General features: G+C 44.6%; 2 protein-coding genes across 2 annotated transcripts; both read left to right on the top strand.

The window, feature by feature from the left end:
• The first annotated feature begins 1,328 nt into the window (after nucleotides 1–1,328).
• Nucleotides 1,329–2,087, top strand: LOC123082060 (protein DMP6-like). Its single transcript, XM_044504485.1, has one exon. The coding sequence runs from the start codon at nucleotides 1,332–1,334 to the stop codon at nucleotides 1,953–1,955; it is 624 nt and encodes a 207-aa protein (XP_044360420.1). The 5' UTR covers nucleotides 1,329–1,331; the 3' UTR covers nucleotides 1,956–2,087.
• Nucleotides 2,088–2,611: 524 nt separating this feature from the next.
• LOC123086284 (uncharacterized) lies at nucleotides 2,612–7,733 on the top strand. The gene has a single exon (XM_044508016.1). The coding sequence runs from the start codon at nucleotides 2,845–2,847 to the stop codon at nucleotides 4,786–4,788; it is 1,944 nt and encodes a 647-aa protein (XP_044363951.1). The 5' UTR covers nucleotides 2,612–2,844; the 3' UTR covers nucleotides 4,789–7,733.
• The last annotated feature ends 16,028 nt before the right edge of the window (nucleotides 7,734–23,761 follow it).

The following is a 23,761-nucleotide window of genomic DNA, read 5'->3' as shown; positions in this document are numbered from 1 at the left end:
AGTAAATTGCTCCCCCATACTCCACTATGGGTGAGCCTCTCTTAGGCACATCTTCACAAGTCCATCATCGCCAGAATGGACGGCAAACTTCAAACATGTGATCACTTCGTGATACTCCACTTGAACTTGCACAACTCAACCTTGATGACAATCACCACTTGATGTCATCCTCCTCCATGTGTTATATAAGATCTTCCTCTTGATACAAGCCCATGAAAAAATAACTAACCCCACATAGAACCACCACACAAACAGATCATGGGTTAGTTTACAAAGTGTAATGACCAATGTTTACCATATTGTGAGATCATTTGATCCCACTCGGTACATTTCCAGCGCTTTGTGTATTGATCAACTTGAATCCACTCTTTTACTTTGACTTGATCAACCATGTATCCAATCTTCTCTCTTTGTAAAGATGATGTCTTGAAGGTAAACATGAATGTTCACACAATCTTCTACTTCAAGACATACTTGTAACAGGCTCAACACTAATATGACCGATGTTTGGATTACACCTCGAATAGAACCTTAGTCAACACAAAAATCTCCTTCTAATAACCTTGAAACCAACAAATGGTCTTCAATTAATGCCCATGGACGAGCCCTTCAAATCTATAACTCAAGTTAACCATTAGTCCATAGGGATTGTCATTAATTACCAAAACCAAACATAGGGAAACCAAGCTCCTTCACATAAAGTCAACAACATCACCACAAAGATAAGCCAGAATAGGCGACAGCTTGGGTAGCTCTGGTCTGGAGGAACTCCGCGAGGTCGAGGGCCTCACAGTCAAGCCCTAGTGCCGCCGTACATGAGAATAAGATATAAGTCCTAGTCTCCGGTACCGCGCACATGGGGCACATGCCATCACCCGGGCCATGCCGCTTAAGCATTTCGGTCCTCGAAGGGATGCAATCTCATAGTAGTTGCCACGCAAAATTCCAATTGACAGCCACATTATATAGGAATCTTGGTAAGCCATCCCTCTGTTCCAAACAGCTGTGTTGATTTTATTTTTTTAATAGGAATTCGATCCTGCAAAATTCCTGCGATTTTCCCTTGTTCTAAACGGGGCCTAAGTTCCAAGGAAGGACTAGAGATGCTATGCGGTGATGCCAAATCCCAAGTCACCAAGGTGCTCTTAGGTAGTCTCAAATCGCAAGTCACAAAAGTTCTTCCCTTGTTCAGTCCAAGCATAACGAGGCCTTGTTTCATCACGTGAACAAACATTCCATTGCACACATGGTACGTAAAGTGCTACCGAATTGGAGCAATAAATCCGAAGGCTGCACTGCACAGCTCCATTAATCCCATTGCTCCTAATCCAATGTCGTCCCGGCCAGCCGTCGACCCCGAGTCGTCCCCGGCGGCGCAGCAGGCTCCACTGCTCGGCAATGCAGACGGCCGGACACAAACAACAACCGTCCTAGGCAAGGCTCTGAGCAGCACCGCGGACCTCGCGAAGCACCTCCCCACCGGCGCCGTGCTGGCCTTCGAATTCCTCTCGCCGACCTTCAGCGCCGACGGCACCTGCACGGCCGCCAACCGCGCGCTCACCGGCTGCCTCATCGGCGCCTGTGCCCTCTCGTGCTTCCTCCTCTGCTTCACCGACAGCTACCGCGACGAGACGGGCACCGTGCGCTACGGCTTCGTCACGCCCAGCGGCCGCCTGAGACTCATCGACGGCGCCCAGCAGATGCCACCGCGGGACGAGAGATACCGGCTTCGCGCGAGGGACGTGCTGCACGGGGTGCTGTCGTTCGTGGTGTTCCTGGCCGTGGCCATGGTGGACAGCAACGTCGTGGCGTGCTTCTACCCCGTGGAGTCCGCCACGACGAGGCAGCTGCTCGCCGCAGTGCCCATGTCTGCCGGAGCGGCGGGGAGCTTCCTGTTCGCTATGTTCCCGTCCACGCGCCGGGGAATTGGCTTCCCCGTCGCAGGCACGTCATGAATCAATATTGTTTTATTTCGGAAACAATTCGCACACCACCATAGCCACCGAGAAATTTCCGCTTCAATTGGTGTTAGTTTCTCTACATTTTCCTCTAAAATTTGTGCTTTGACCTACAACATATTACCAGGAAGTGAGAGCTATACTTTGTCTTACCTCTTCCGGTCTTAATTCCATTTGATGGAAAAATGATGTGCTAACTGGATACAAGAACAAGCAAGGAGGGGAACGTGGAACCAAAGGTGGGAGAGAATGTCACTAAACCCGAAAACAAGTGGAGAAAATAAACGAAATTCCGAATATGTGCCTAGCGTGTGATACATAGCGATGGGTAGACGCATCACTTGGCAAGCTCCGAGACTCAATAAAAATGACCTCTACGGACAGGCTTGGGATTACTCGTTCCCGCGTAGCACCTGCACCTGCACTACCAGGTCTTACGGCAGGTTGTACGTTTTACATTCCAAAAAATCGTAGCAGGTTGTATGTTCTTGTTAACACTGGGCCTAGTGTCACTACCGACGAGACCGATGTACGCTTCATCACCAAGGAGGGCCGGCCCAGCAAGAGAGCCCATCATCCTTCCACTCGCTACGCGGACGGCAACTGGGTATAGTCCTATATTAGTCTATCCTGTCATCGTGTTGGGTGGCGAATTGGTAATGGCTGAGGCCATTGGCTTATAAATCAATCCTTCCTCTGTAAGCAAATACATCACAGACTTGAGAGTGAATACGAGATGCCGCCATAGTTTTCCCCTTCCTTCTCCAATCCCTATCTAGATCCTAACAATTGGTACTCAGATCCCAAAATTCCCACCCACTTCACGCTGGATCACAGCCACGAGACGCGGTTGGCGGTGGCGGCGGCGCGCCGACGGCAGGAGCTCATGGAGCACCTGAGCGCCGAGGGCAAGGCGGTCTATGAGACCATAACCCAGGCAAGCGAGGCGGCCCATCTACGTCACCAGAAGGAGCTCGACGCGCTCATCGTGGCGGCGGTGGGGAGCACCGTCGATGCTGCGGTGTCGCGTTCCGTCGGGGCGGCGGTCGACAAGGCGGTGGAGGCGGCGATGGGGACGGTCGTCAACGATATGCAGGCGGAAGCCGACCTCCTCAAGCAAATTCAGGACCTCCGCACTGCCAAGAGCACCACCTTCCGCTCCAGCGATTTGGAGGGATCCGAGCGTTCGCCGACGGCCACGGCAGAGGCGAATCAGGCAGGATTCAAGGCGTCACTGTCGACCAGAGGACCAGGTTCGAGTACGCAAGCACTGTATGTTCCGCCGGCCGCTAGAGGTATACCTGAATTACCGCGGCCGAGTTCATCATTTTCCAGTCTATTGCACCGCGAGCGGAGGAACAGTTCGTCAGGCCATGGGAAACCTCCTTCTGTTGATTTCCCAAAATTTGATGGAGAGAATCCAAAGCTTTGGCAAACGCGGTGTGTGGACTATTTTGCCATGTTTGACACTGACCCGAATCTCTGGATTGCTGTTGCCGCTATGCAATTCGAAGGAGCAGCAACGCGCTGGTTATTGTCAGTTCAACACAAATTTGTTCGATCGTCATGGGAGGATTTTTGTACTGCAGTTCTGAATCGTTTTGGCCGCAACCAACATCAGTCCCTAGTGCGCAAACTATACCGGTTGAAACAGACAGGGACAGTGGAAGAGTACATCAACCAATTTTCTGAACTTATGGACCAGTTGACAGCGTATGAGCCTGAGCCTGATATGCTGCATTACACCACCGGTTTCATTGATGGTCTGAAAGTCAATGTGAGAATGGTTGTAGCAGTACAGCGCCCAGCGGATTTGGACACAGCTTATTCCATTGCTGCTGTTCAGGAGGAAATGGGGGGCCATGAAGCTGAAACTGTATCCAAGAAGTATACTGCACCTATGTTTCCTCATTCAGACAGGATGGTGCCATCGAAGCATGTCGAAGAGCACAAAACATCAGACAAGTCTAAGACCACCGGTTCAGAGGACAAGTTGGCAACACTCAAAGCATACCGCAGAGCAAAAGGACTTTGTTTCATCTGTGGTGAGCGTTGGGGGCGCGACCATAAGTGCAACACTACAGTTCAGCTACACGTGGTGCAAGAAATGTTGGAATTTTGTGCCTTGGATAACATGGATTCGGATGATAGTGATATGGATTTAATGGTACTGTCAGCTGAAGCACAACAAGTTCAAGGGGGAACTAATGCAATCAGATTAGAGTGCCAATTGGGTGGTCATGCAGTGGTGCTTCTGGTGGATTCAGGTAGTTCTCATTCTTTCATCAGTGCTCGGTTGGCTGCTCACATTGCAGGCCAGCAATTACTGCCTGCACAACAAACTGTCAGGATTGCTGCTGGAGGTACACTTCCTTGTACTCACATCATTCCTGCTTGTGCTTGGTCTGCTGCTAGTCATGAGTTCAAGTGTGACTTTAAGGTGTTACCTCTGCAACATCATGATGGAATTGTGGGAATGGATTGCCTGTCCTCCTTGGGTACTATGCAAGTTAATTGGTTAGAGAAGTGGCTAGCCTTTGATCATCACGGCCGTCCGGTGTTCTTACAAGGCTGTCCTCCAGAAACTTTTAGTTGCACTGTGGTGGAGCTCCATTTAGTTCAGCCAGAGAACTTCAAAGAGGATGTCGTAGCCCTTCCGGCACAATTCCAGGAACTATTAGATCAGTACACTACAGTATTCGAACCACCAACTGGACTTCCCCCTCGGCGCAGTTGTGATCATAGAATACCATTGATGGAAGGGGCTAGACCTGTGAACATTCGACCCTACTGGTATTCACCGGAGCTAAAGAGTGAAATTGAAAAATAAGTCCAGGAGATGTTGCAAACTGGGGTCATTGTTCCTAGCTCCAGTCCGTTTGCCTCACCTATTATTATGGTCAAGAAAAAAGACGGCTCGTGGCGGTTGTGTGTGGATTATCGTCATCTTAATTTGTTAACACTCAAGTCCAAATACCCGCTCCCAGTGATCGATGAGCTTTTGGATGAGCTCACTGGGGCGTCCTGGTTTTCGAAGCTGGACCTTCGTGCCGGATATCATCAGATCAGGCTTGCGCCGGGTGAGGAGTATAAGACAGCTTTTCACACACACAACGGTCATTATGAATTCACAGTCTTGGCATTTGGACTGACTAGAGGGCCATGTACATTCCAATCTGTTATGAATGATGATTTAGCTCCAGTGCTTCGTGAACCAAATAAATGTGTTGTGGTGTTCTTCGATGATATCCTGGTATTTAGTATTACATTGGAGGACCACTTGCATCATTTGAAGCAAGTGCTGGACCTGTTGCAGGAGCACCAATGGAAAATCAAAGGGTCTAAATGTGCGTTTGCACAATGCAGCATTTCTTATCTGGGCTATGTGGTATCTGAGGAAGGCATAGCTACTGAGCCTGCTAAGATTGAGGTGGTAGTCAACTGGCCTGTACCTGCTAATTTGAAGGAACTTCGTGGTTTTTTGGGGCTATCTGGCTACTACCGGAAGTTTGTTCGCCACTATGGTATGATCAGCCAGCGCTTGACTCATCTCCTGCGTAAAAATATTCCATTTGTGTGGTCTTCTGAAGCTCAGTCAGCATTTGATCAACTGAAGCGAGCCCTCACAACAGCACCTGTACTGTCACTCCCTAATTTTCAGAAACAGTTCGTAATTGAGACTGATGCTTGTGATACCGGAGTGGGTGCAGTACTACTTCAGGATGGCCACCCTCTTGCATTTGTGAGCAAAGGATTGGGCCCCAGAACCAAGGGTCTGTCTACATATGAAAAAGAGTATATGGTCGTGCTTCTTGCAGTGGAACGATGGAGAACTTATTTACAACATGCTGAATTCCTAATACTTACTGACCATAGCAGTTTAGCACACTTGGAAGACCAGAGGTTACACACTATTTGGCAGCAGAAAGTGTTCACAAAATTGCTTGGACTCCAGTTCAAGATCAGGTACAAAAAAGGCATTGACAATCGTGCCGCGGATGCATTATCTCGCAGACCACACTTAGGGGAGGACCTTCTTGCTATATCTTCACACCAGCTAGCTTGGATACAGGAAATGTTGGATGTGTATCAGGATAGTGCTGAAGCAAGTGAACTTTTGGTCAAATTGGCAGTGCAGCGGTCTGAAAATGATCCATTTTCTCTTCGAGATGGTCTGATCCGTTACAAAGGTCGATTATGGCTTCCTCCTGATGTGGATCTGATTCCTAAATTACTTGATGCATTTCATACAAGTCCGATTGGGGGCCACTCAGGTATCCCTGTCACCTTGCATAGATTGAAGCAGTTGTTCTACTGGAAGCACATGAAAGCTCGAGTGAAGCAATATGTTCAGGAGTGCTTGATTTTTCAGCGTGCGAAACCGGATCGTAACAAGTACCCAGGCCTCCTCGGACCCTTACCGGTGCCTCGTAAGTTTTGGCAGACGCTCACGATGGATTTTGTTGAAGGTTTGCCCCATTCTGGCCGTTTCAACTGTGTCCTCGTCGTTGTTGACAAACTGTCGAGATATAGTCATTTTATTGGTCTCCAACATCCCTTTACTGTGTCCACAGTGACGGCAGCCTTCATGGACAATATACACAAACTGCATGGGATGCCCGAGTCCATTGTCACTGACCGTGATTGGATTTTTACTAGCAGGTTTTGGAAAGAAATGGCAGCACTCACTGGTACAAAATTGCGTATGAGTTCTTCCCATCATCCCCAAACCGATGGTCAATTTGAGCGAGTTAACCAATGTTTGGAGGCTTATCTGCGATGTTTTACTCATGCTTGCCCACTGAAGTGGGCTCAATGGTTGTCACTTGCTGAGTACTGGTACAACACGAGTCCTCACTCTGCCTTGCAAGGGAAGTCGCCATTCGAGGTCCTATACGGCTAGTCTCCTAGAACTTTTGGGTTATCTGCAGATGACACTTGTTCCATTCCTGACCTGGAGACCTGGCTTCGCGATCGTGATCTTATGATGAGATTACTTCAGCAACACTTGGAGCGCGTTAGAACTCGTATGAAACACCAGGCAGATAAGAAATGTTCTGACAGAGTATTTGCTGTGGGTGATTCTGTTTTCCTCAAGTTGCAGCCATACATTCAGTCCTCTGTGGCCCCACGTGCTCATCACAAATTGTTGTTCAAATACTATGGCCCTTATCAAGTGCTGGAACGAGTAGGTGCATCAGCCTATCGTCTTGCGCTTCCACCGGCAAGCAAGATCCACCCAGTTCTACACGTCTCAACTGAAGTTGGCACTGGGACCTAATTGTCAGGTACAATCTGAATTGCCTCCTCCTGATGCTCAGTTTGCTCTGCCTATGAGAGTTCTGCATCGCCGGTTGCGCCGCCGGGGTGATGCTGCTGTGCCACAAGGCTTGATACAATGGTCTGATCAACCGGATTCTTTGGCGACATGGGAAGATTTAGAAGAACTCAAGCAGCGTTTTCCGCGGGCGCCAGCTTGGGGACAAGCTGGACTTCAAGGAAAGGGGAGTGTTAACACTGGGCCTAGTGCCACTACCGACGAGACCGGTGTACGCTTCATCACCAAGGAGGGCCGGCCCAGCAAGAGAGCCCATCATCCTTCCACTCGCTACGCAGACGGCAACTGGGTGTAGTCCTATACTAGTCTATCCTGTCATTGTGTTGGGTGGCGAATTGGTAATGGCTGAGGCCATTGGCTTGTAAATCAATCCTTCCTCTGTAAGTAAATACATCACAGACTTGAGAATGAATACGAGATGCCGCCATATTTTTCCCCTTCCTTCTCCAATCCCTATCTAGATCCTAACAGTTCTTCAGGATTTTTTTACCAGGCTGTACTAAAAAAACATAGCAAGCGGATCGCTGGGAAGTAGTTAAGTTTGTCCTACTCCGTATGACACAAATTAAAAATATTTAGAAACGTTCACAAAGCTGAACATTTTCACAGATTTTCAAAATGTTCTTGAGCTTAAAAATGTTCATGAACTTGAAAATTTGTTCATGAATTCAAAAAATAGTTGTGAATTTTAAAAACAAATCACAGACAGGAAAAAAGTTCATGAATTTGAAACAAAACTGTGAATTAGGAAAATGTTTGCAATCTTGAAAAAATGTTCGTGAATTAAAAAATGTCAAGAATTTGAAAAATATTCATGATTTAAAAAAAATAATCGTGATCTCATCTTGATTTGCAAATTTGAAAAAATCTAGAAGTTGGAAAAACATACATGAATTTTTAAAAATATTCACAATTACAAACACAATCCATGAATTTGAAACGTGTTCATGATTTGATGTTCAAGATTAAAGATGTTCACGAAGTTTAAACTGTTTGTGAATTTTAAAATCTTAATAAATTTAAAAAAATGTTCACAGCTTTGAATAAATGCTCGCAAATTAAAAAATGCTCACAAATTACCAGGTTTTAGGGCACCTGCACTACCAGGTTTTATGGCAGGTTGAACGTTTTACATTCCAAAAAATCGTAGCAGGTTGTATGTTCTTCAGAAAATATTTACCGGGCGTACTATAAAAACATAGCCTGGGGATCGCTTGGAACATGTTTTTTTGCAGATTTGAAAAAATATATGAATTTGAAAAAATGTTCACAAGTTGGAAAAATGTACATGCATTTTAAAAAACGTTCACAATTACAAAAAAGATCCATGAATTTGAAACATGTTCATGATTTGATGTTCAAGATTAAAGATGTCCACAATTTTTTAATGCTGATGAATTTTAATAATATTTCGCAATTTTAAAAAAATGTTCACAAATTTGACTAATGCTCACAATTAAAAAATGTTCACAATTTTTTTAAAAAATTGTGAGTACAAAAATGTTCATGAATTTTAAAATTGTTCATGAATCTTAAAAACATTCACGAGTTTGAAAAAAATTCACAAACACAATTTTGATTTTTTAAAAAGGTCTGCAAATTTTAAAGTTGTTTACAATTCAAAAAGTACTCATGAATTTGAAAAGATGTTCAAATATTTAAAAAATAAAAATAAAAAAAGAAGGAAAAGAAAGAAAAGAAAGAAAGAAATAAAAAATAGAAAACCCGTAGAAAAAAAAAGAGGAAAGAAAGAAAGAAACTTGTGGAACTTCCCCAAAACTATGAGATGGTTCAAAAAGCTTCACAAAACCGGAGTGGTCGGCTGAAACCTTCTGACGACCATTCGTTACGTCGCTAATGCATCGGCCAGGAGTAGCGACGTAGTTTGGCCGCTATTTTATCACTTCCAAAGAGCGGTGCATAGGATTTGCACTCGTTGCACGTTCTTCTGTATTTCTAGCTGCCCTCTCATGGTCACAATTGGACAGGGCCCATAGATCTCCCTCCTTGAAATTTGGCTTGACTCATAGAGCCATTGGCTCATCTAGTGCAATTTAATAGGTTGTGCGTGTGTGCACTACCTAATGATTGCCTGGTGGACCACATTAGCAATCGTCTAACCATATTGCAAAAGATTTCATTTCCACCATGATCGACACACTTGAGCACCATGATCAAGTCTTGTGTTTTATTACTCTTTGGGTCATATGGTATGCTAGACGCAAGGCCATCCATGAGAATGTTACCAATGGTCGCTCTTTGTTCACTCTTTTGCTTGGAGTTTTATAGGGGAACTGGATTGTGACAAGATAGACAAAAAGAAGAGTTTACTGACTAAAGCTCATGATGATGGGATTAACAAGATCGTTGTAACAGCCTCAAATTAGTAGTAGTAATTAGTAACTGATTGTGCATCATAATCATCTCATAAGCATCACTTGTTTAACCATGAAATTGAGGATAATACCAACCCTCATCTTTTTAAAGGGATAAAACCCTAAAGCTTACACCATGTAACCAAAATACCCTGCTCAACACTAAGGATTTGACAATGTGTCTATATGGACCTACACCAATTTCCCATGGGTTGGGATGCTTTAAATCTTCAAGAACCGTAATTAAAATTCAAAGTTTAATAAACACTAAACAATGAGTGATTTCTTGTGGTGAGTTACTTGTGTCATGTAAACTGATTTTCGTCGCCAAAATGGGCTCATGGCGGTTCCTCGCCGATTTGCATAAATGAAATAGTGATGGTAGCAATATTTAAGTCACGTAAGATTGTGTCTTCGGTGATGGTTCCTGTTTCGTCAATGGATTATATTTTCAGTGGCGACCAGGATTGTCACAGTTTTATCAGCCATTTTCACCAAATAGCATTTGTAGTGATGGAAAACCATCACTAATATTCAATGCGTCAGGTTTGGGAGGTCAACGATTCTAACATATGGGTCAATGTTGTGTTAATGTGTAACGCCCCAGGACCGATACTATACTCTTGGGAAACGTAGTAGAAAAAAATGTCGCCCTACGATCAACCAGGAAATCTATGAAGATGCATAACAGTTAAGATTGGATTTTTACCAACTCCGACTTGCAACAGAAGAAGAGTCGGTGTAGATTGTACTTGAAGTGCCTCAAATCGTTCATAAACGATCCCTCGAACGAAAGACCGAAAGCATAGCCTCTCCATAGTTTACAAGCGTACAGGCTTCACAATCCGGCAGCGCTTGACCGTACATAGCTAATCGTCGTTGGAGAATTAAAGGGAGAAGAAGAGAACCGCACAGGGCTTCTCTATTATGAGGATTAGAGAGAACTAGAACTAGATCCAGTCTAGATCAAACTAGACGAGAACTAGATCAAGAGAGAACTAGAGGAGGCTCCAAAACTTATATAGTAGGGGCTGCCCCTGCTAGTCTATTCATATGTTTGGTCCTCGGGTCGCAACTTGGGGAGGGAGCCTCCCCAAAGTCGGGTTGGATCGCAATGAAGAGTCCTCCTCGGATTCCAGCACGAAACGCCAAGGTTCCTAGCGTTCCTGAAAATGCCACGGACATCGGCGTTTGGCCTAGGACCAGACACCAGGGACCTTGGCTTCTGGCCCCTGTCTTCCACAAAATCCCTTTTGCACTAACTTCAACCCTCATGGCCTTACCCTTTGGCCAAGCCAAAAGTGTCCTCACACCAGAACATTTCTGAAAACATCTGAAACTCTTTAGGAACTCTCTTGAAACTATATCATGTATTCCTGAAACTATTTCGAGAATATGTTCTCATAACTCTTGCTCCACTAACACTCAATAGGTCGTGATTCCCTTAAGCTTGTGACCCTTTAGGTTCGGTAAAACATAGACATGAACAAAAAACCCTTTCGTTCAATGACCGATAGCGGAACCGTGGACGTCCATATCAATCCCTATGAGTACACGGATGAAAATCGAGCTGGAGAAACAGACACCCACTAGCCACCTGTGTGCGAAGCACGTCGGTAGAACCAGTCTCGCGTAAGCGCGTAATGTCGGTCTAGGCCGCTTCATCCAACAATGCCACTGAATCAAGAATCAACAAGTGACGGCAAGAAATATGTATATACCCACGCCCACAACTCCTTTGTGTTCTACTCGTGCATATAACATCTCCGCAGTAACCTGGCTTGGATGCCACTGTTGGGGAACGTAGTAATTTAAAAAAAATCCTACGCAAACGCAAGATCATGGTGATGCATAGCAACGAGAGGGGAGAGTATTATCCACGTACCCTCATAGACTGTAAGCAGAAGCGTTATGAGAACGCTGTTGATGTAGTCATACGTCTTCACGATCCGACCGATCCAAGTAACGAACGCACGACACCTCCGAGTTCAGCACACATTCAGCTCGATGACGTCCTACGGACTCCGATCTAGCAGAGCTTCGTGGGAGAGTTCCGTCAGCACGACGGCGTGATGACGGTGATGATGTTGCTACCGATGCAGGGCTTCGCCTAAGCACTACTATGACATGATCGAGGTGGATTATGGTGGAGGGGGGGGCACCACACACGGCTTGGAACAATCAACTTGTGTGTCTTTGGGTGCCCCCCGCCCCCGTATATAAAGGATCAAGGGGGAGCCCGGCCGGCCTTGGTGCGCCCCAAGGAGAGGAGGAATGATTCATCCTTTCCTAGTCCTACTAGGAAGGGGGAAGGGGGAAGGAAAGAGAGGGAGATGGAGAGGGAAAGAGGGGCTGCGCCCCCTCCCCTAGTCCAATTCGGAATCCTCATGGGAGGGGGTGCGCCACCTCCTGGGCTGCTGCCCTCTCTCTCCCCTCAGGCCCACTAAGGCCTAGTACTTCCCTGGGGGGTCCGGTAACCCCTCCGGCACTCCGGTTTTCTCCGAAACCATCCGGAACACTTTCGGTGTCCGAATATAGCTGTCCAATATATCAATCTTTATGTCTCGACCATTTCGAGACTCCTCGTCATGTCCGTGATCACATCTGGGACTCCGAACTACCTTCGGTACATCAAAACACATAAAATCATAATATTGATCGTCACTGAACTTTAAGCGTGCGGACCCTACGGGTTCGAGAACTGTGTAGACATGACCGGGATTCATCTCCGGTCAATAACCAATAGCGGAACCTAGATGCTCATATTGGTTCCTACATATTCTATGAAGATCTTTATCGGTCAAACCGCATAACAACATACGTTGTTCCTTTTGTCATCGGTATGTTACTTGCCCGAGATTCGATCGTGTGTATCCTCATACCTAGTTCAATCTCGTTACCGACAAGTCTCTTTACTCATACTGTAATACATCATCCCGCAACTAACTCATTAGTCACAATGCTTGCAAGGCTTATAGTGATGTGCATTACCGAGAGGACCCAGAGATACCTCTCCGACAATCGGAGTGACAAATCCTAATCTCGATCTATGCCAACTCAACAAGCACCATCGGAGACACCTGTAGAGCACCTTTATAATCACCCAGTTACGTTGTGACATTTGGTAGCACACAAAGTGTTCCTCCGGTACTCGGGAGTTGCATAATCTCATAGTCATAGGAACATGTATAAGTCATGAAGAAAGCAATAGCAACAAACTAACGATCATCGTGCTAAGCTAACGGATGGGTCAAGTTAATCACATCATTCTCTAATGATGTGATCCCGTTAATCAAATGACAACTCATGTCCATGGTTAGGAAACATAACCATCATTGATTCAATGAGCTAGTCAAGTAGAGGCAAACTAGTGACACTCTGTTTGTCTATGTATTCACACATGTACTAAGTTTCCGGTTAATACAATTCTAGCATGAATAATAAACATTTATCATGATATAAGGAAATATAAATAACAACTTTATTATTGCCTCTAGGGCATATTTCCTTCAGTCTCCCACTTGCACTAGAGTCAATAATCTGGATTACACAGTAATGATTCTAACACCCATGGAGTCTTGGTGTTGATCATGTTTTGCTCGTGAGAGAGGCTTAGTCAACGGGTCTGCAACATTTAGGTCCGTATGTATCTTGCAAATCTCTATGTCTCCCTCCTTGACTTGATCGCAGATGGAATTGAAGCGTCTCTTGATGTGCTTGGTCCTTTTGTGAAATCTGGTTTCCTTTGCCAAGGCAATTGCACCGGTATTGTCACCAAAGATTTTCATTGGACCCGATGCACTAGGTATGACACCTTGATCGGATATGAACTCCTTCATCCAGACTCCTCCATTTGCTGCTTCCGAAGCAGCTATGTACTCCGCTTCACACGTAGAATCTGCCACGACGCTTTGCTTAGAAATGCACCAACTAACAGCCCCACCGTTCAATAAAAACACATATTCGGTTTGTGACTTAGAGTCATCGAGATCAGTGTCAAAGCTTGCATCGACGTAACCATTTACGACGAGCTCTTTGTCACCTCCATAAACGAGAAACATATCCTTAGTCCTTTTCAGGTATTTTAGGATGTTCTTGACCGTTGTCCAGTGATCCGCTCCTGGATTACTTTGGTACCTCCCTGCTAAACTAATAGCAAGGCACACATCAGTTCTGGTACACAGCATTGCATACATGATAGAGCCTATGGCTGAAGCATAGGGAACATCTTTCATTTTCTCTCTATCTTCTGAAGTGGTCAGGCATTGAGTCTGACTCAATTTCACACCTTGTAACACATGCAAGAGCCCTTTCTTTGCTTGATCCATTTTGAACTTCTTCAAAACTTTATCAAGGTATGTGCTTTGTGAAAATCCAATTAAGCGTATTGATCTATATCTATAGATCTTGATGCCTAATATATAAGCAGCTTCATCGAGGTCTTTCATTGAAAAACTCTTATGTAAGTATCCTTTTATGCTATCCAGAAATTCTATATCATTTCCAATCAGCAATATGTCATCCACATATAATATTAGAAATGCTACAAAGCTCCCATTCACTTTCTTGTAAATACAGGCTTCTCCAAAAGTCTGTATAAAACCATATGCTCTGATCACACTATCAAAACGTTTATTCCTACTCCGAGATGCTTGCACCAGTCCATAGATGGATCGCTGGAGCTTGCACACTGTGTTAGCACCCTTTGGATCAATAAAACCTTCAGGTTGCATCATATATAACTCTTCTTCCAGAAATCCATTCAGGAATGCAGTCTTTACATCCATTTGCCAAATTTCATAATCATAAAATGCGGCAATTGCTAACATCTTAAGCATCGCTACGGGTGAGAAAGTCTCATCGTAGTCAACTCCTTGAACTTGTCAAAAACCTTTCGCAACAAGTCGAGCTTTGTAGACAGTAACATTACGTCAGCGCCAGTCTTCTTCTTGAAGATCCATTTATTCTCGATGGCTTGCCGATCATCGGGAAAGTCAACCAAAGTCCATACTTTGTTCTCATACATGGATCCCATCTCAGATTTCATGGCCTCAAGCCATTTTGCGGAATCTGGGCTCATCATCGCTTCTTCATAGTTCGTAGGTTCATCATGGTCAAGTAAAATGACCTCCAGAACAGGATTACTGTACCACTCTGGTGCGGATCTTACTCTGGTTGACCTATGAGGTTCGGTAGTAACTTGATCTGAAGTTACATGATCTTCATCATTAGCTTCCTCACTAATTGGTGTAGGAGTCACTGGAACAGATTTCTGTGATGAACTACTTTCCAATAAGGGAGTAGGTACAGTTACCTCATCAAGTTCTACTTTCCTCGCACTCACTTTTTTCGAGAGAAACTCCTTCTCTAGAAAGGATCCATTCTTAGCAACAAATGTCTTGCCTTCGGATCTGTGATAGAAGGTGTACCCAATAGTCTCTTTTGGGTATCCTATGTGAAGGAAATATTCCCTAGAGGCAATAATAAAGTTATTATTTATTTCCTTATATCATGATAAATGTTTATTATTCATGCTAGAATTGTATTAACCGGAAACATAATACATGTGTTAATACATAAACAAACAGAGTGTCACTAGTATGCCTCTACTTGACTAGCTCGTTGATCAAAGATGGTTATGTTTCCTAACCATAGACATGAGTTGTCATTTGATTAACGGGATCACATCATTAGGAGAATGATGTGATTGACTTGATCCATTCCGTTAGCATAGCACTTGATCGTTTAGTTTGTTGCTATTGCTTTCTTCATGACTTATACATTTTCCTATGACTATGAGATTATGCAACTCCCGTTTACCGTTGTGTGCCACCAAACATCACAACGTAAATGGGTGATTATAAAGGTGCTCTACAGGTGTCTCCGAAGGTACTTGTTGGGTTGGCGTATTTTGAGATTAGGATTTGTCACTCCGATTGTCGGAGAGGTATCTCTGGGCCCTCTCGGTAATGCACAGCACTTAAGCCTTGCAAGCATTGCAACTAATGAGTTAGTTGCAGGATGATGTATTACGGAACGAGTAAAGAGACTTGTCGGTAACGAGATTGAACTAGGTATTGAGATATCGACGATCGAATCTCGGGCAAGTAACATACCGATGACAAAGGGTACAACGTATGTTGTTATGCGGTCTGACCGATAAAGATCTTCGTAGAATATGTGGGAGCCAATATGAGCATCCAGGTTCCGCTATTGGTTATTGACCGAAGACGTGTCTCGGTCATGTCTACATTGTTCTCGAACCCGTAGGGTCCGCACGCTTAAGGTTTCGATGACAGTTATATTATGAGTTTATGAGTTTTGATGTACCGAAGTTTGTTCGGAGTCCAGGATGTGATCATGGACATGATGAGGAGTCTCGAAATGGTTGAGACATAAAGATTGATATATTGGACGGCTATATTCGGACACCGGAAGTGTTCCGGGTGATTTCGGAGAAGACCAGAGTGCCGGAGGGTTACCGGACCCCCCTGGGAGAAGTAATGGGCCTTATGGGCCCTAGTGGAGAGAGAGAGGGGCAGCGAGAGTGGGCCGCACGCCCCCTCCCCCTCTGGTCCGAATTGGACTAGGAGAGGGGGGGCGGCGCCCCCCTTTCCTTCTCCCTCTCCCCCTTCCTTCCCCCCTCCTAGTAGGAGTAGGAAATAGTGGAGTCCTACTCCTACTAGGAGGAGGACTCCTCCTCCTTGGCGCGCCCAAGGGTCGGCCGGCCTCCCCCCTTGTTCCTTTATATACGGTGGCAGGGGGCACCTCTAGACACACAAGTTGATCTTCAAGTTCGTTCTCTTAGCCGTGTGCGGTGCCCCCCTCCACCATAGTCCTCGATAATATTGTAGTGGTGCTTAGGCGAAGCCCTGCGACAGTAGAACATCAAGATCGTCACCACGCCATCGTGCTGACGGAACTCTTCCCCGACACTTTGCTGGATCGGAGTCCGGGGATCGTCATCGAGCTGAACGTGTGCTAGAACTCGGAGGTGCCATAGTTTCGGTGCTTGATCGGTCGGGCCGTGAAGACGTACGACTACATCAACCGCGTTGTCATAACGCTTCTGTTGTCCGTCTACGAGGGTACGTAGACTACACTCTCCCCTCTCGTTGCTATGCATCACGATGTTCTTGCGTGTGCGTAGGAAAATTTTGAAATTAGTACGTTCCCCAACACTATGAAGACACATTTCTCCGATTTGGGTTCGAGCTTATCAGGTTGAAGCTTTTTCACATAAGCATCGCAGCCCCAAACTTTAAGAAACGACAACTTTGGTTTCTTGCCAAACCACAGTTCATAAGGTGTCGTCTCAACGGATTTAGATGGTGCCCTATTTAATGTGAATGCAGCCGTCTCTAAAGCATAACCCCAAAACGATAGCGGTAAATTAGTAAGAGACATCATAGATCGCACCATATCTAGTAAAGTATGATTACGACGTTCGGACACACCATCATGCTATGGTGTTCTGGGTGGCGTGATTTGCGAAAATATTCTGCATTGTTTCAAATGAAGACCCAACTCATAACTCAAATATTCTCCTCCATGATCAGATCATTGAAACTTTATTTTATTGTTACGATGATTTTCCACTTCACTATGAAATTCTTTGAACGTTTCAAATGTTTCAGACTTATGTTTCATCAAGTAGATATACCCATATCTGCTCAAATCATCTATGAAGGTGAGAAAATAACGATACCCGCCGCGAGCCTCAACATTCATCGGACCACATACATCAGTATGTATGATTTCCAACAAATCTGTTGCTTGCTTCATAGTTCCGAAAAACGGCGTTTTAGTCATCTTGCCCATGAGGCATGGTTCACAAGTACCAAGTGATTCATAATCAAGTGATTCCAAAAGTCCATCAGAATGGAGTTTCTTCATGCGCTTTACACCAATATGACCTAAACGGCAGTGCCAAGTTGCACTATCATTATCAACTCTGCATCTTTTAGCTTCAATATTATGAATATGTGTATCACTACTATCGAGATTCATCAAAAATAGACCACTCTTCAAGGGTGCATGACCATAAAAGATATTACTCATATAAATGGAACAACCATTATTTCTCAGATTTAAATGAATAACCGTCTCGCATCAAACAAGATCCAGATATAATGTTCATGCTCAACGTTGGCACCAAATAACAATTATTTAGGTCTAAAACTAATCCCGAAGGTAGATGTAGAGGTAGCGTGCCGACTGCGATCACATCGACTTTGGAACCATTTCCCACACGCATCGTCACCTTGTCCTTAGCCAATCTTCGCTTAATCCATAGCCCCTGTTTCGAGTTGCAAATATTAGCAACAGAACCAGTATCAAATACCCAGGTGCTACTGCGAGCATTAGTAAGGTACACACCAATAACATGTATATCACATATACCTTTGTTTACCTTTCCATCCTTGTTATCCGCCAAATACTTGGGGCAGTTCCGCTTCCAGTGACCAGTCCCTTTGCAGTAGAAGCACTCAGTCTCAGGCTTAGGTACAGACTTGGGCTTCTTCACTTGAGCAGCAACTTGCTAGCCGTTCTTCTTGAAGTTCCCCTTCTTCTCTTTACCCTTTTTCTTGAAACTGGTGGTCTTGTTGACCATCAACACTTGATGCTCCTTCTTGATTTCTACCTCCGCAGCCTTTAGCATTGCGAAGTGCTCGGGAATCGTCTTATCCATCCCTTGCATATTATAGTTCATCACGAAGCTCTTGTATCTTGGTGGTAGTGATTGAAGAACTCTGCCAATGACACTATCAACAGGAAGATTAACTCCCAGTTGAGTCAAGTGGTTGTGGTACCCAGACATTATGAGTATATGTTCATTGACAGAACTATTCTCCTCCATCTTGCAGCTGTAGAACTTATTGGAGACTTCATATCTCTCAATCCGGGCATTTTCTTGAAATATTAACTTCAACTTCTGGAGCATATCATATGCTCCATGACGTTCAAAACATCGTTGAAGTCCCGGTTCTAAGCCGTAATGCATGGCACATTGAACTATCGAGTAGTCATCAGCTTTGCTCTGCCAGACGTTCATAACATCTAGCGTTGCTCCTGCAGCGGGTTTGGCACCTAGCGGTGCTTCCAGGACGTAATTCTTCTGTGCAACAATGAGGATAATCCTCAAGTTACGGACCCAATCCGTGTAATTGCTACCATCATCTTTCAACTTTGTTTTCTCAAGGAACGCATTAAAATTCAATGGAACAACATCACGGGCCATCTATCTACAACAACATAAACATGCAAAATACTATCAGGTACTAAGTTCATGATAAATTAAAGTTCAATTAATCATATTACTTAAGAACTCCCACTTAGACAGACATCCCTCTAATCATCTAAGTGATCACGTGATCCATATCAACTAAACCATGTCTGATCATCATGTGAGATGGAGTAGTTTTCAATGGTGAACATCACTATGTTGATCATATCTACTATATGATTCACGCTCGACCTTTCGGTCTCAGTGTTCCGAGGCCATATCTGCATATGCTAGGCTCGTCAAGTTTAACCCGAGTATTCTGCATGTGCAAAACTGGCTTGCACCCGTTGTATGTGAACGTAGAGCTTATCACACCCGATCATCACGTGGTGTCTCGGCACGACGAACTTTCGCAACGGTGCATACTCAGGGAGAACACTTATACCTTGAAATTTAGTGAGAAATCATCGTATAATGCTACCGCCGATCTAAGCAAAATAAGATGCATAAAAGATAAACATGACATGCAATCAATATAAGTGATATGATATGGCCATCATCATCTTGTGCTTGTGATCTCCATCTCCAAAGCACCGTCATGATCACCATCCTCACCGGCTTGACACCTTGATATCCATCGAAGCATCATTGTCATCACACCAACTATTGCCTCCACGACTATCGCTACCGCTTAGTGATAAAGTAAAGTAAATACATGGCGATTGCATTTCATACAATAAAGCGACAACCATATGGTTCCTGCCAGTTGCCGATAACTGTGTTACAAAACATGATCATCTCATACAACAAAATTTAGCATCATGTCTTGACCATATCACATCACAACATGCCCTACAAAAAACAAGTTAGACGTCCTCTACTTTGTTGTTGTAAGTTTTACATGGCTATTACAGGCTGAGAAAGAACCGTTCTTACCTACGCATCAAAAACCACAACGCGGTATAGTGATTTCTTTTTGATCTTCAGAAAGAACCCTGTTCATTGAATCCGATTCAACTAAAGTTGGAGAAACAGACACCCACTAGCCACCTGTGTGCGAAGCACGTCGGTAGAACCAGTCTTGCGTAAGCGTACGTGTAGTGTCGGTCTGGGCCGCTTCATCCAACAATGCCGCTGAATCAAGAATCAACTAGTGACGACAAGCAATATGTATATACCCACACCCACAACTCCTTTGTGTTCTACTCCTGCATATAACATCTACGCAGTAACCTGGCTCGGATGCCACTATTGGGGAACGTAGTAATTTCAAAAAAATTCCTACACACACGCAAGATCATGGTGATGCATAGCAATGAGAGGGGAGAGTATCATCCACATACCCTCGTAGACCGTAAGCGGAAGCGTTATGAGAACGCGGTTGATGTAGTCGTATGTCTTCATGATCCGACCGATCCAAGTACCGAACGCACGACACCTCCGAGTTCAGCACACGTTCAGCTCGATGACGTCCCACGAACTCCAATCTAGCAGAGCTTCCCGAGAGAGTTCCGTCAGCACAATGGCGTGATGCCGGTGATCATGTTGCTACCGACACAGGGCTTCGCCTAAGCATTGCTATGATATGATCGAGGTGGATTATGGTGGAGGGAGGGCACTGCACACGGCTTGGAACAATCAACTTGTGTGTCTTTGGGTGCCCCCGCCCCCGTATATAAAGGAGAAAGGGGGGCGGCCTTGGTGCGCCCCAAGGAGAGGAGGAATCCTCCTCCTAGTAGGCGTATGATTCATCCTTTCCTAGTCCTACTAGGAAGGGGGAAGGGGGAAAGAAAGAGAGGGAGAGGGAGAGGGAAAGAGGGGCCGCACCCCCTCCCTAGTCCAATTCGGACTCCTCATGGGAGGGGGCACGCCACCTCCTGGGCTGCTGCCCTCTCTCTCCTCTCAGGCCCAATACTTCCCCGGGGGGGGGGGGGGTCCGTTAACCCCTCCGACACTCCGGCTTTCTCCGAAACCATCCGGAACACTTCCGGTGTCCGAATATAGCCGTCTAATATATCAAAATTTATGTCTCGACCATTTCGAGACTCCTCGTCATGTCAGTGAACACATCAGGGACTCCGAACTACCTTCGGTACATCAAAACACATAAACTCATAATATCGATTGTCACCGAACTTTAAGCGTGCGGACCCTACGGGTTCGAAAACTATGTAGACATGACCGAGACTCATCTCCGATCAATAACCAATAGCAGAACCTGGATGCTCATATTGGTTCCTACATATTCTACGATATCGGTCAAACCGCATAGCAACATACATTGTTCCTTTTGTCATCGGTATGTTACTTGCCCGGGATTCGATCGTCGGTATCCCCATACCTAGTTCAATCTCGTTACCGGCAAGTCTATTTACTCATTCCTTAATACATCATCCCGCAACTAACTCATTAGTTGCAATGCTTGCAAGGCTTAAGTGATGTGCATTACCGAGAGGGCCCAGAGACACCTCTCCGACAATCGGAGTGACAAATCCTAATCTCGATCTATGCCAACTCAACAAGCATCATCGAAGACACCTGTAGAGCACCTTTATAATCACCCAGTTACGTTGTGACATTTGGTAGCACACAAAGTGTTCCTCCGGTACTCGGGAGTTGCATAATCTCATAGTCATAGGAACATGTATAAGTCATGAAGAAAGCAATAGCAACAAACTAAACGATCATCGTGCTAAGCTAACGGATGGGTCAAGTCAATCACATCATTCTCTAATGATGTGATCCCGTTAATCAAATGACAACTCATGTCCATGGTTAGGAAACATAACCATCATTGATTCAATGAGCTAGTCAAGTAGAGGCAAACTAGTGACACTCTGTTTGTCTATGTATTCACACATGTACTAAGTTTCTGGTTAATACAATTCTAGCATGAATAATAAACATTTATCATGATATAAGGAAATATAAATAACAAATTTATTATTGCCTCTAGGGCATATTTCCTTCAGAGCTAGTCTTAGAGGCGAGACTAGGAATCATATTTTACTGTGTATCATTCCACACGTGCATATGAGTTTTCCAAGGAATCACATATTCGGGGATCATATCAATTATAGCATAGAATATAAACTCTTAATTATAAACATGCAAATATAATAATACAATATTATTGCCTCTAGGGCATATTTCCAACATATACAGATCTAACACCTGTGCTAGGAATCACATATTATTGTCCCTGGGACGCCCACCAAACACAATATTGATGTCACAACATACACACTATCTGGATGGTAGGGTAGACATCATAACACAATTCTAGAACAAGAACCTCAACAATATATACATCAACTCCAACGAGTCAACTTTAAGAAATGAATACATACAAGGGTCATACAATTGATGTCTGTTAGACTACGTCGCTATTTCCCCAAAGAGGAAGAGATGATGCAGCTGTAACATCCCAAATTGTCAATTTGGAATGTTATACATAGGTCATTCATGCATAACATATTTTACCCCATTTCATTTTGCGAATCCTCGAAATTCTAAGCAACTCAAGGACCCACGGGGAGAGTTGGACATTTCGTTATTTTCATATTTGAGTTTTCTCAAATTTTGAAAATAGGATCATTTGGTTTTAATTATTTTTCCTCTTCGAAAATATTTCTAATTAAAATATATGAGAGGAGATAATATGACTTCTCCAAAATAAACGAAATATTAGAGGGAAAATATTAAAATCAAATAAGTAATTTTATTTGGATTTTTGTGGCTATTTTATTTGAATTAGAAATTTTTGCATTTTTCAAAATTGCATTTTAGGGCCAAGAAAATGTGCACTTTGTCCTAAATATTCTATATAGACGGTGATTTTTTGGTATTTTTAGATTTTTATTTTATTTTTTAGGATTTTTCCGGCGAAATCTGTTTAAAAAAAGTTTCCCGCCCGACTGGGCCGAAGCCCAGCCGAGCAGGCCGGCCCGCCTAGCACCGCCGCCTCTCCTCCCGTGCGCGAGACGGACTCGCTGGAGTCCGCCTGCGCCACGCCGCCCCTTCCCCAAGTCGGCCTCGCCCCTACCCCCTATAAGTACCCCGCCGCCACCCCTCTCCGCCACCCACCACCCCACCACCCGACGCCGCCGCCGCCTGCGCGCCCCGCCCCCGCAAGCCGCCGTCACCCCGCAGGTCGCCGCCGCAAGCCGCCGCCGCCGTCGCCCCTCGATTCCGTGCCGCCCCGCCGGAGCCTCATCGGAGGTAGCCGCCGCCGCCACCATTCGTTTTTTTCTTTTCGGTTAACCATTCGGTTTTTTTAGAAGCCCTAGATTCATTTTTTTTAGTTTCGGTTCGGTCGGTTTTTTTCGCGGTTTAGTTATTTAGCGGACGTTCGTCCGTACGTTCGTTTTAACAAACGCTGTTCGTCAGTTAGCTGCAGACAACGAACTTTCGTTCGTTAGCCTGTTCGTCTCGTTTTTTTCTAGGGTTTTTCCGCGATTATTTTTGATTGTGATTCCCGCCCTAATCTTCGTTTTAGTTTATCTTTTCGCTCATTTATCCAAATCGGGTGAAGCAAGCGCCTAGATCTTTGTCTTGAAGCCCTCTTTCTGTTGAACCAACTTGAATAAGATTTTGGTAGTGTAAAATTTGATTTTAGTCCAGATTAGTAATCAGATCTTGTTTCTTTCGTTGTTTGAGTTTCGTTGCTCTGTTTGATTTGATTCTTTTTGCAAATCGAAGTCCTTTAGTTCAACTTTTTGGTTAGATCTTCTTATTTGAGTTTTACCCGTGCTTCTTTGCTTGATTGCTTATGTATGCAATTGTTTGTTTGCGATAGAATACCAGGAGTGCAAAGCGTGCTACTACGAGTCTTTAGGATTTGCAGATCGTCAGCAAGGCAAGT

Source organism: Triticum aestivum, chromosome 4A, assembly GCF_018294505.1.
Source record: "Triticum aestivum cultivar Chinese Spring chromosome 4A, IWGSC CS RefSeq v2.1, whole genome shotgun sequence".
Taxonomy (NCBI): domain Eukaryota; kingdom Viridiplantae; phylum Streptophyta; class Magnoliopsida; order Poales; family Poaceae; genus Triticum; species Triticum aestivum.
Note: the sequence above shows the minus strand (reverse complement) of the source record. Positions and strands in the feature narration are given on the sequence as shown.

Coding starts and splice junctions, on each gene's coding strand:
- LOC123082060 (XM_044504485.1), top strand. CDS start 1,332: ATGTCGTCCCGGCCAGCCGTCGACCCCGAGTCGTCCCCGGCGGCGCAG.
- LOC123086284 (XM_044508016.1), top strand. CDS start 2,845: ATGGAGCACCTGAGCGCCGAGGGCAAGGCGGTCTATGAGACCATAACC.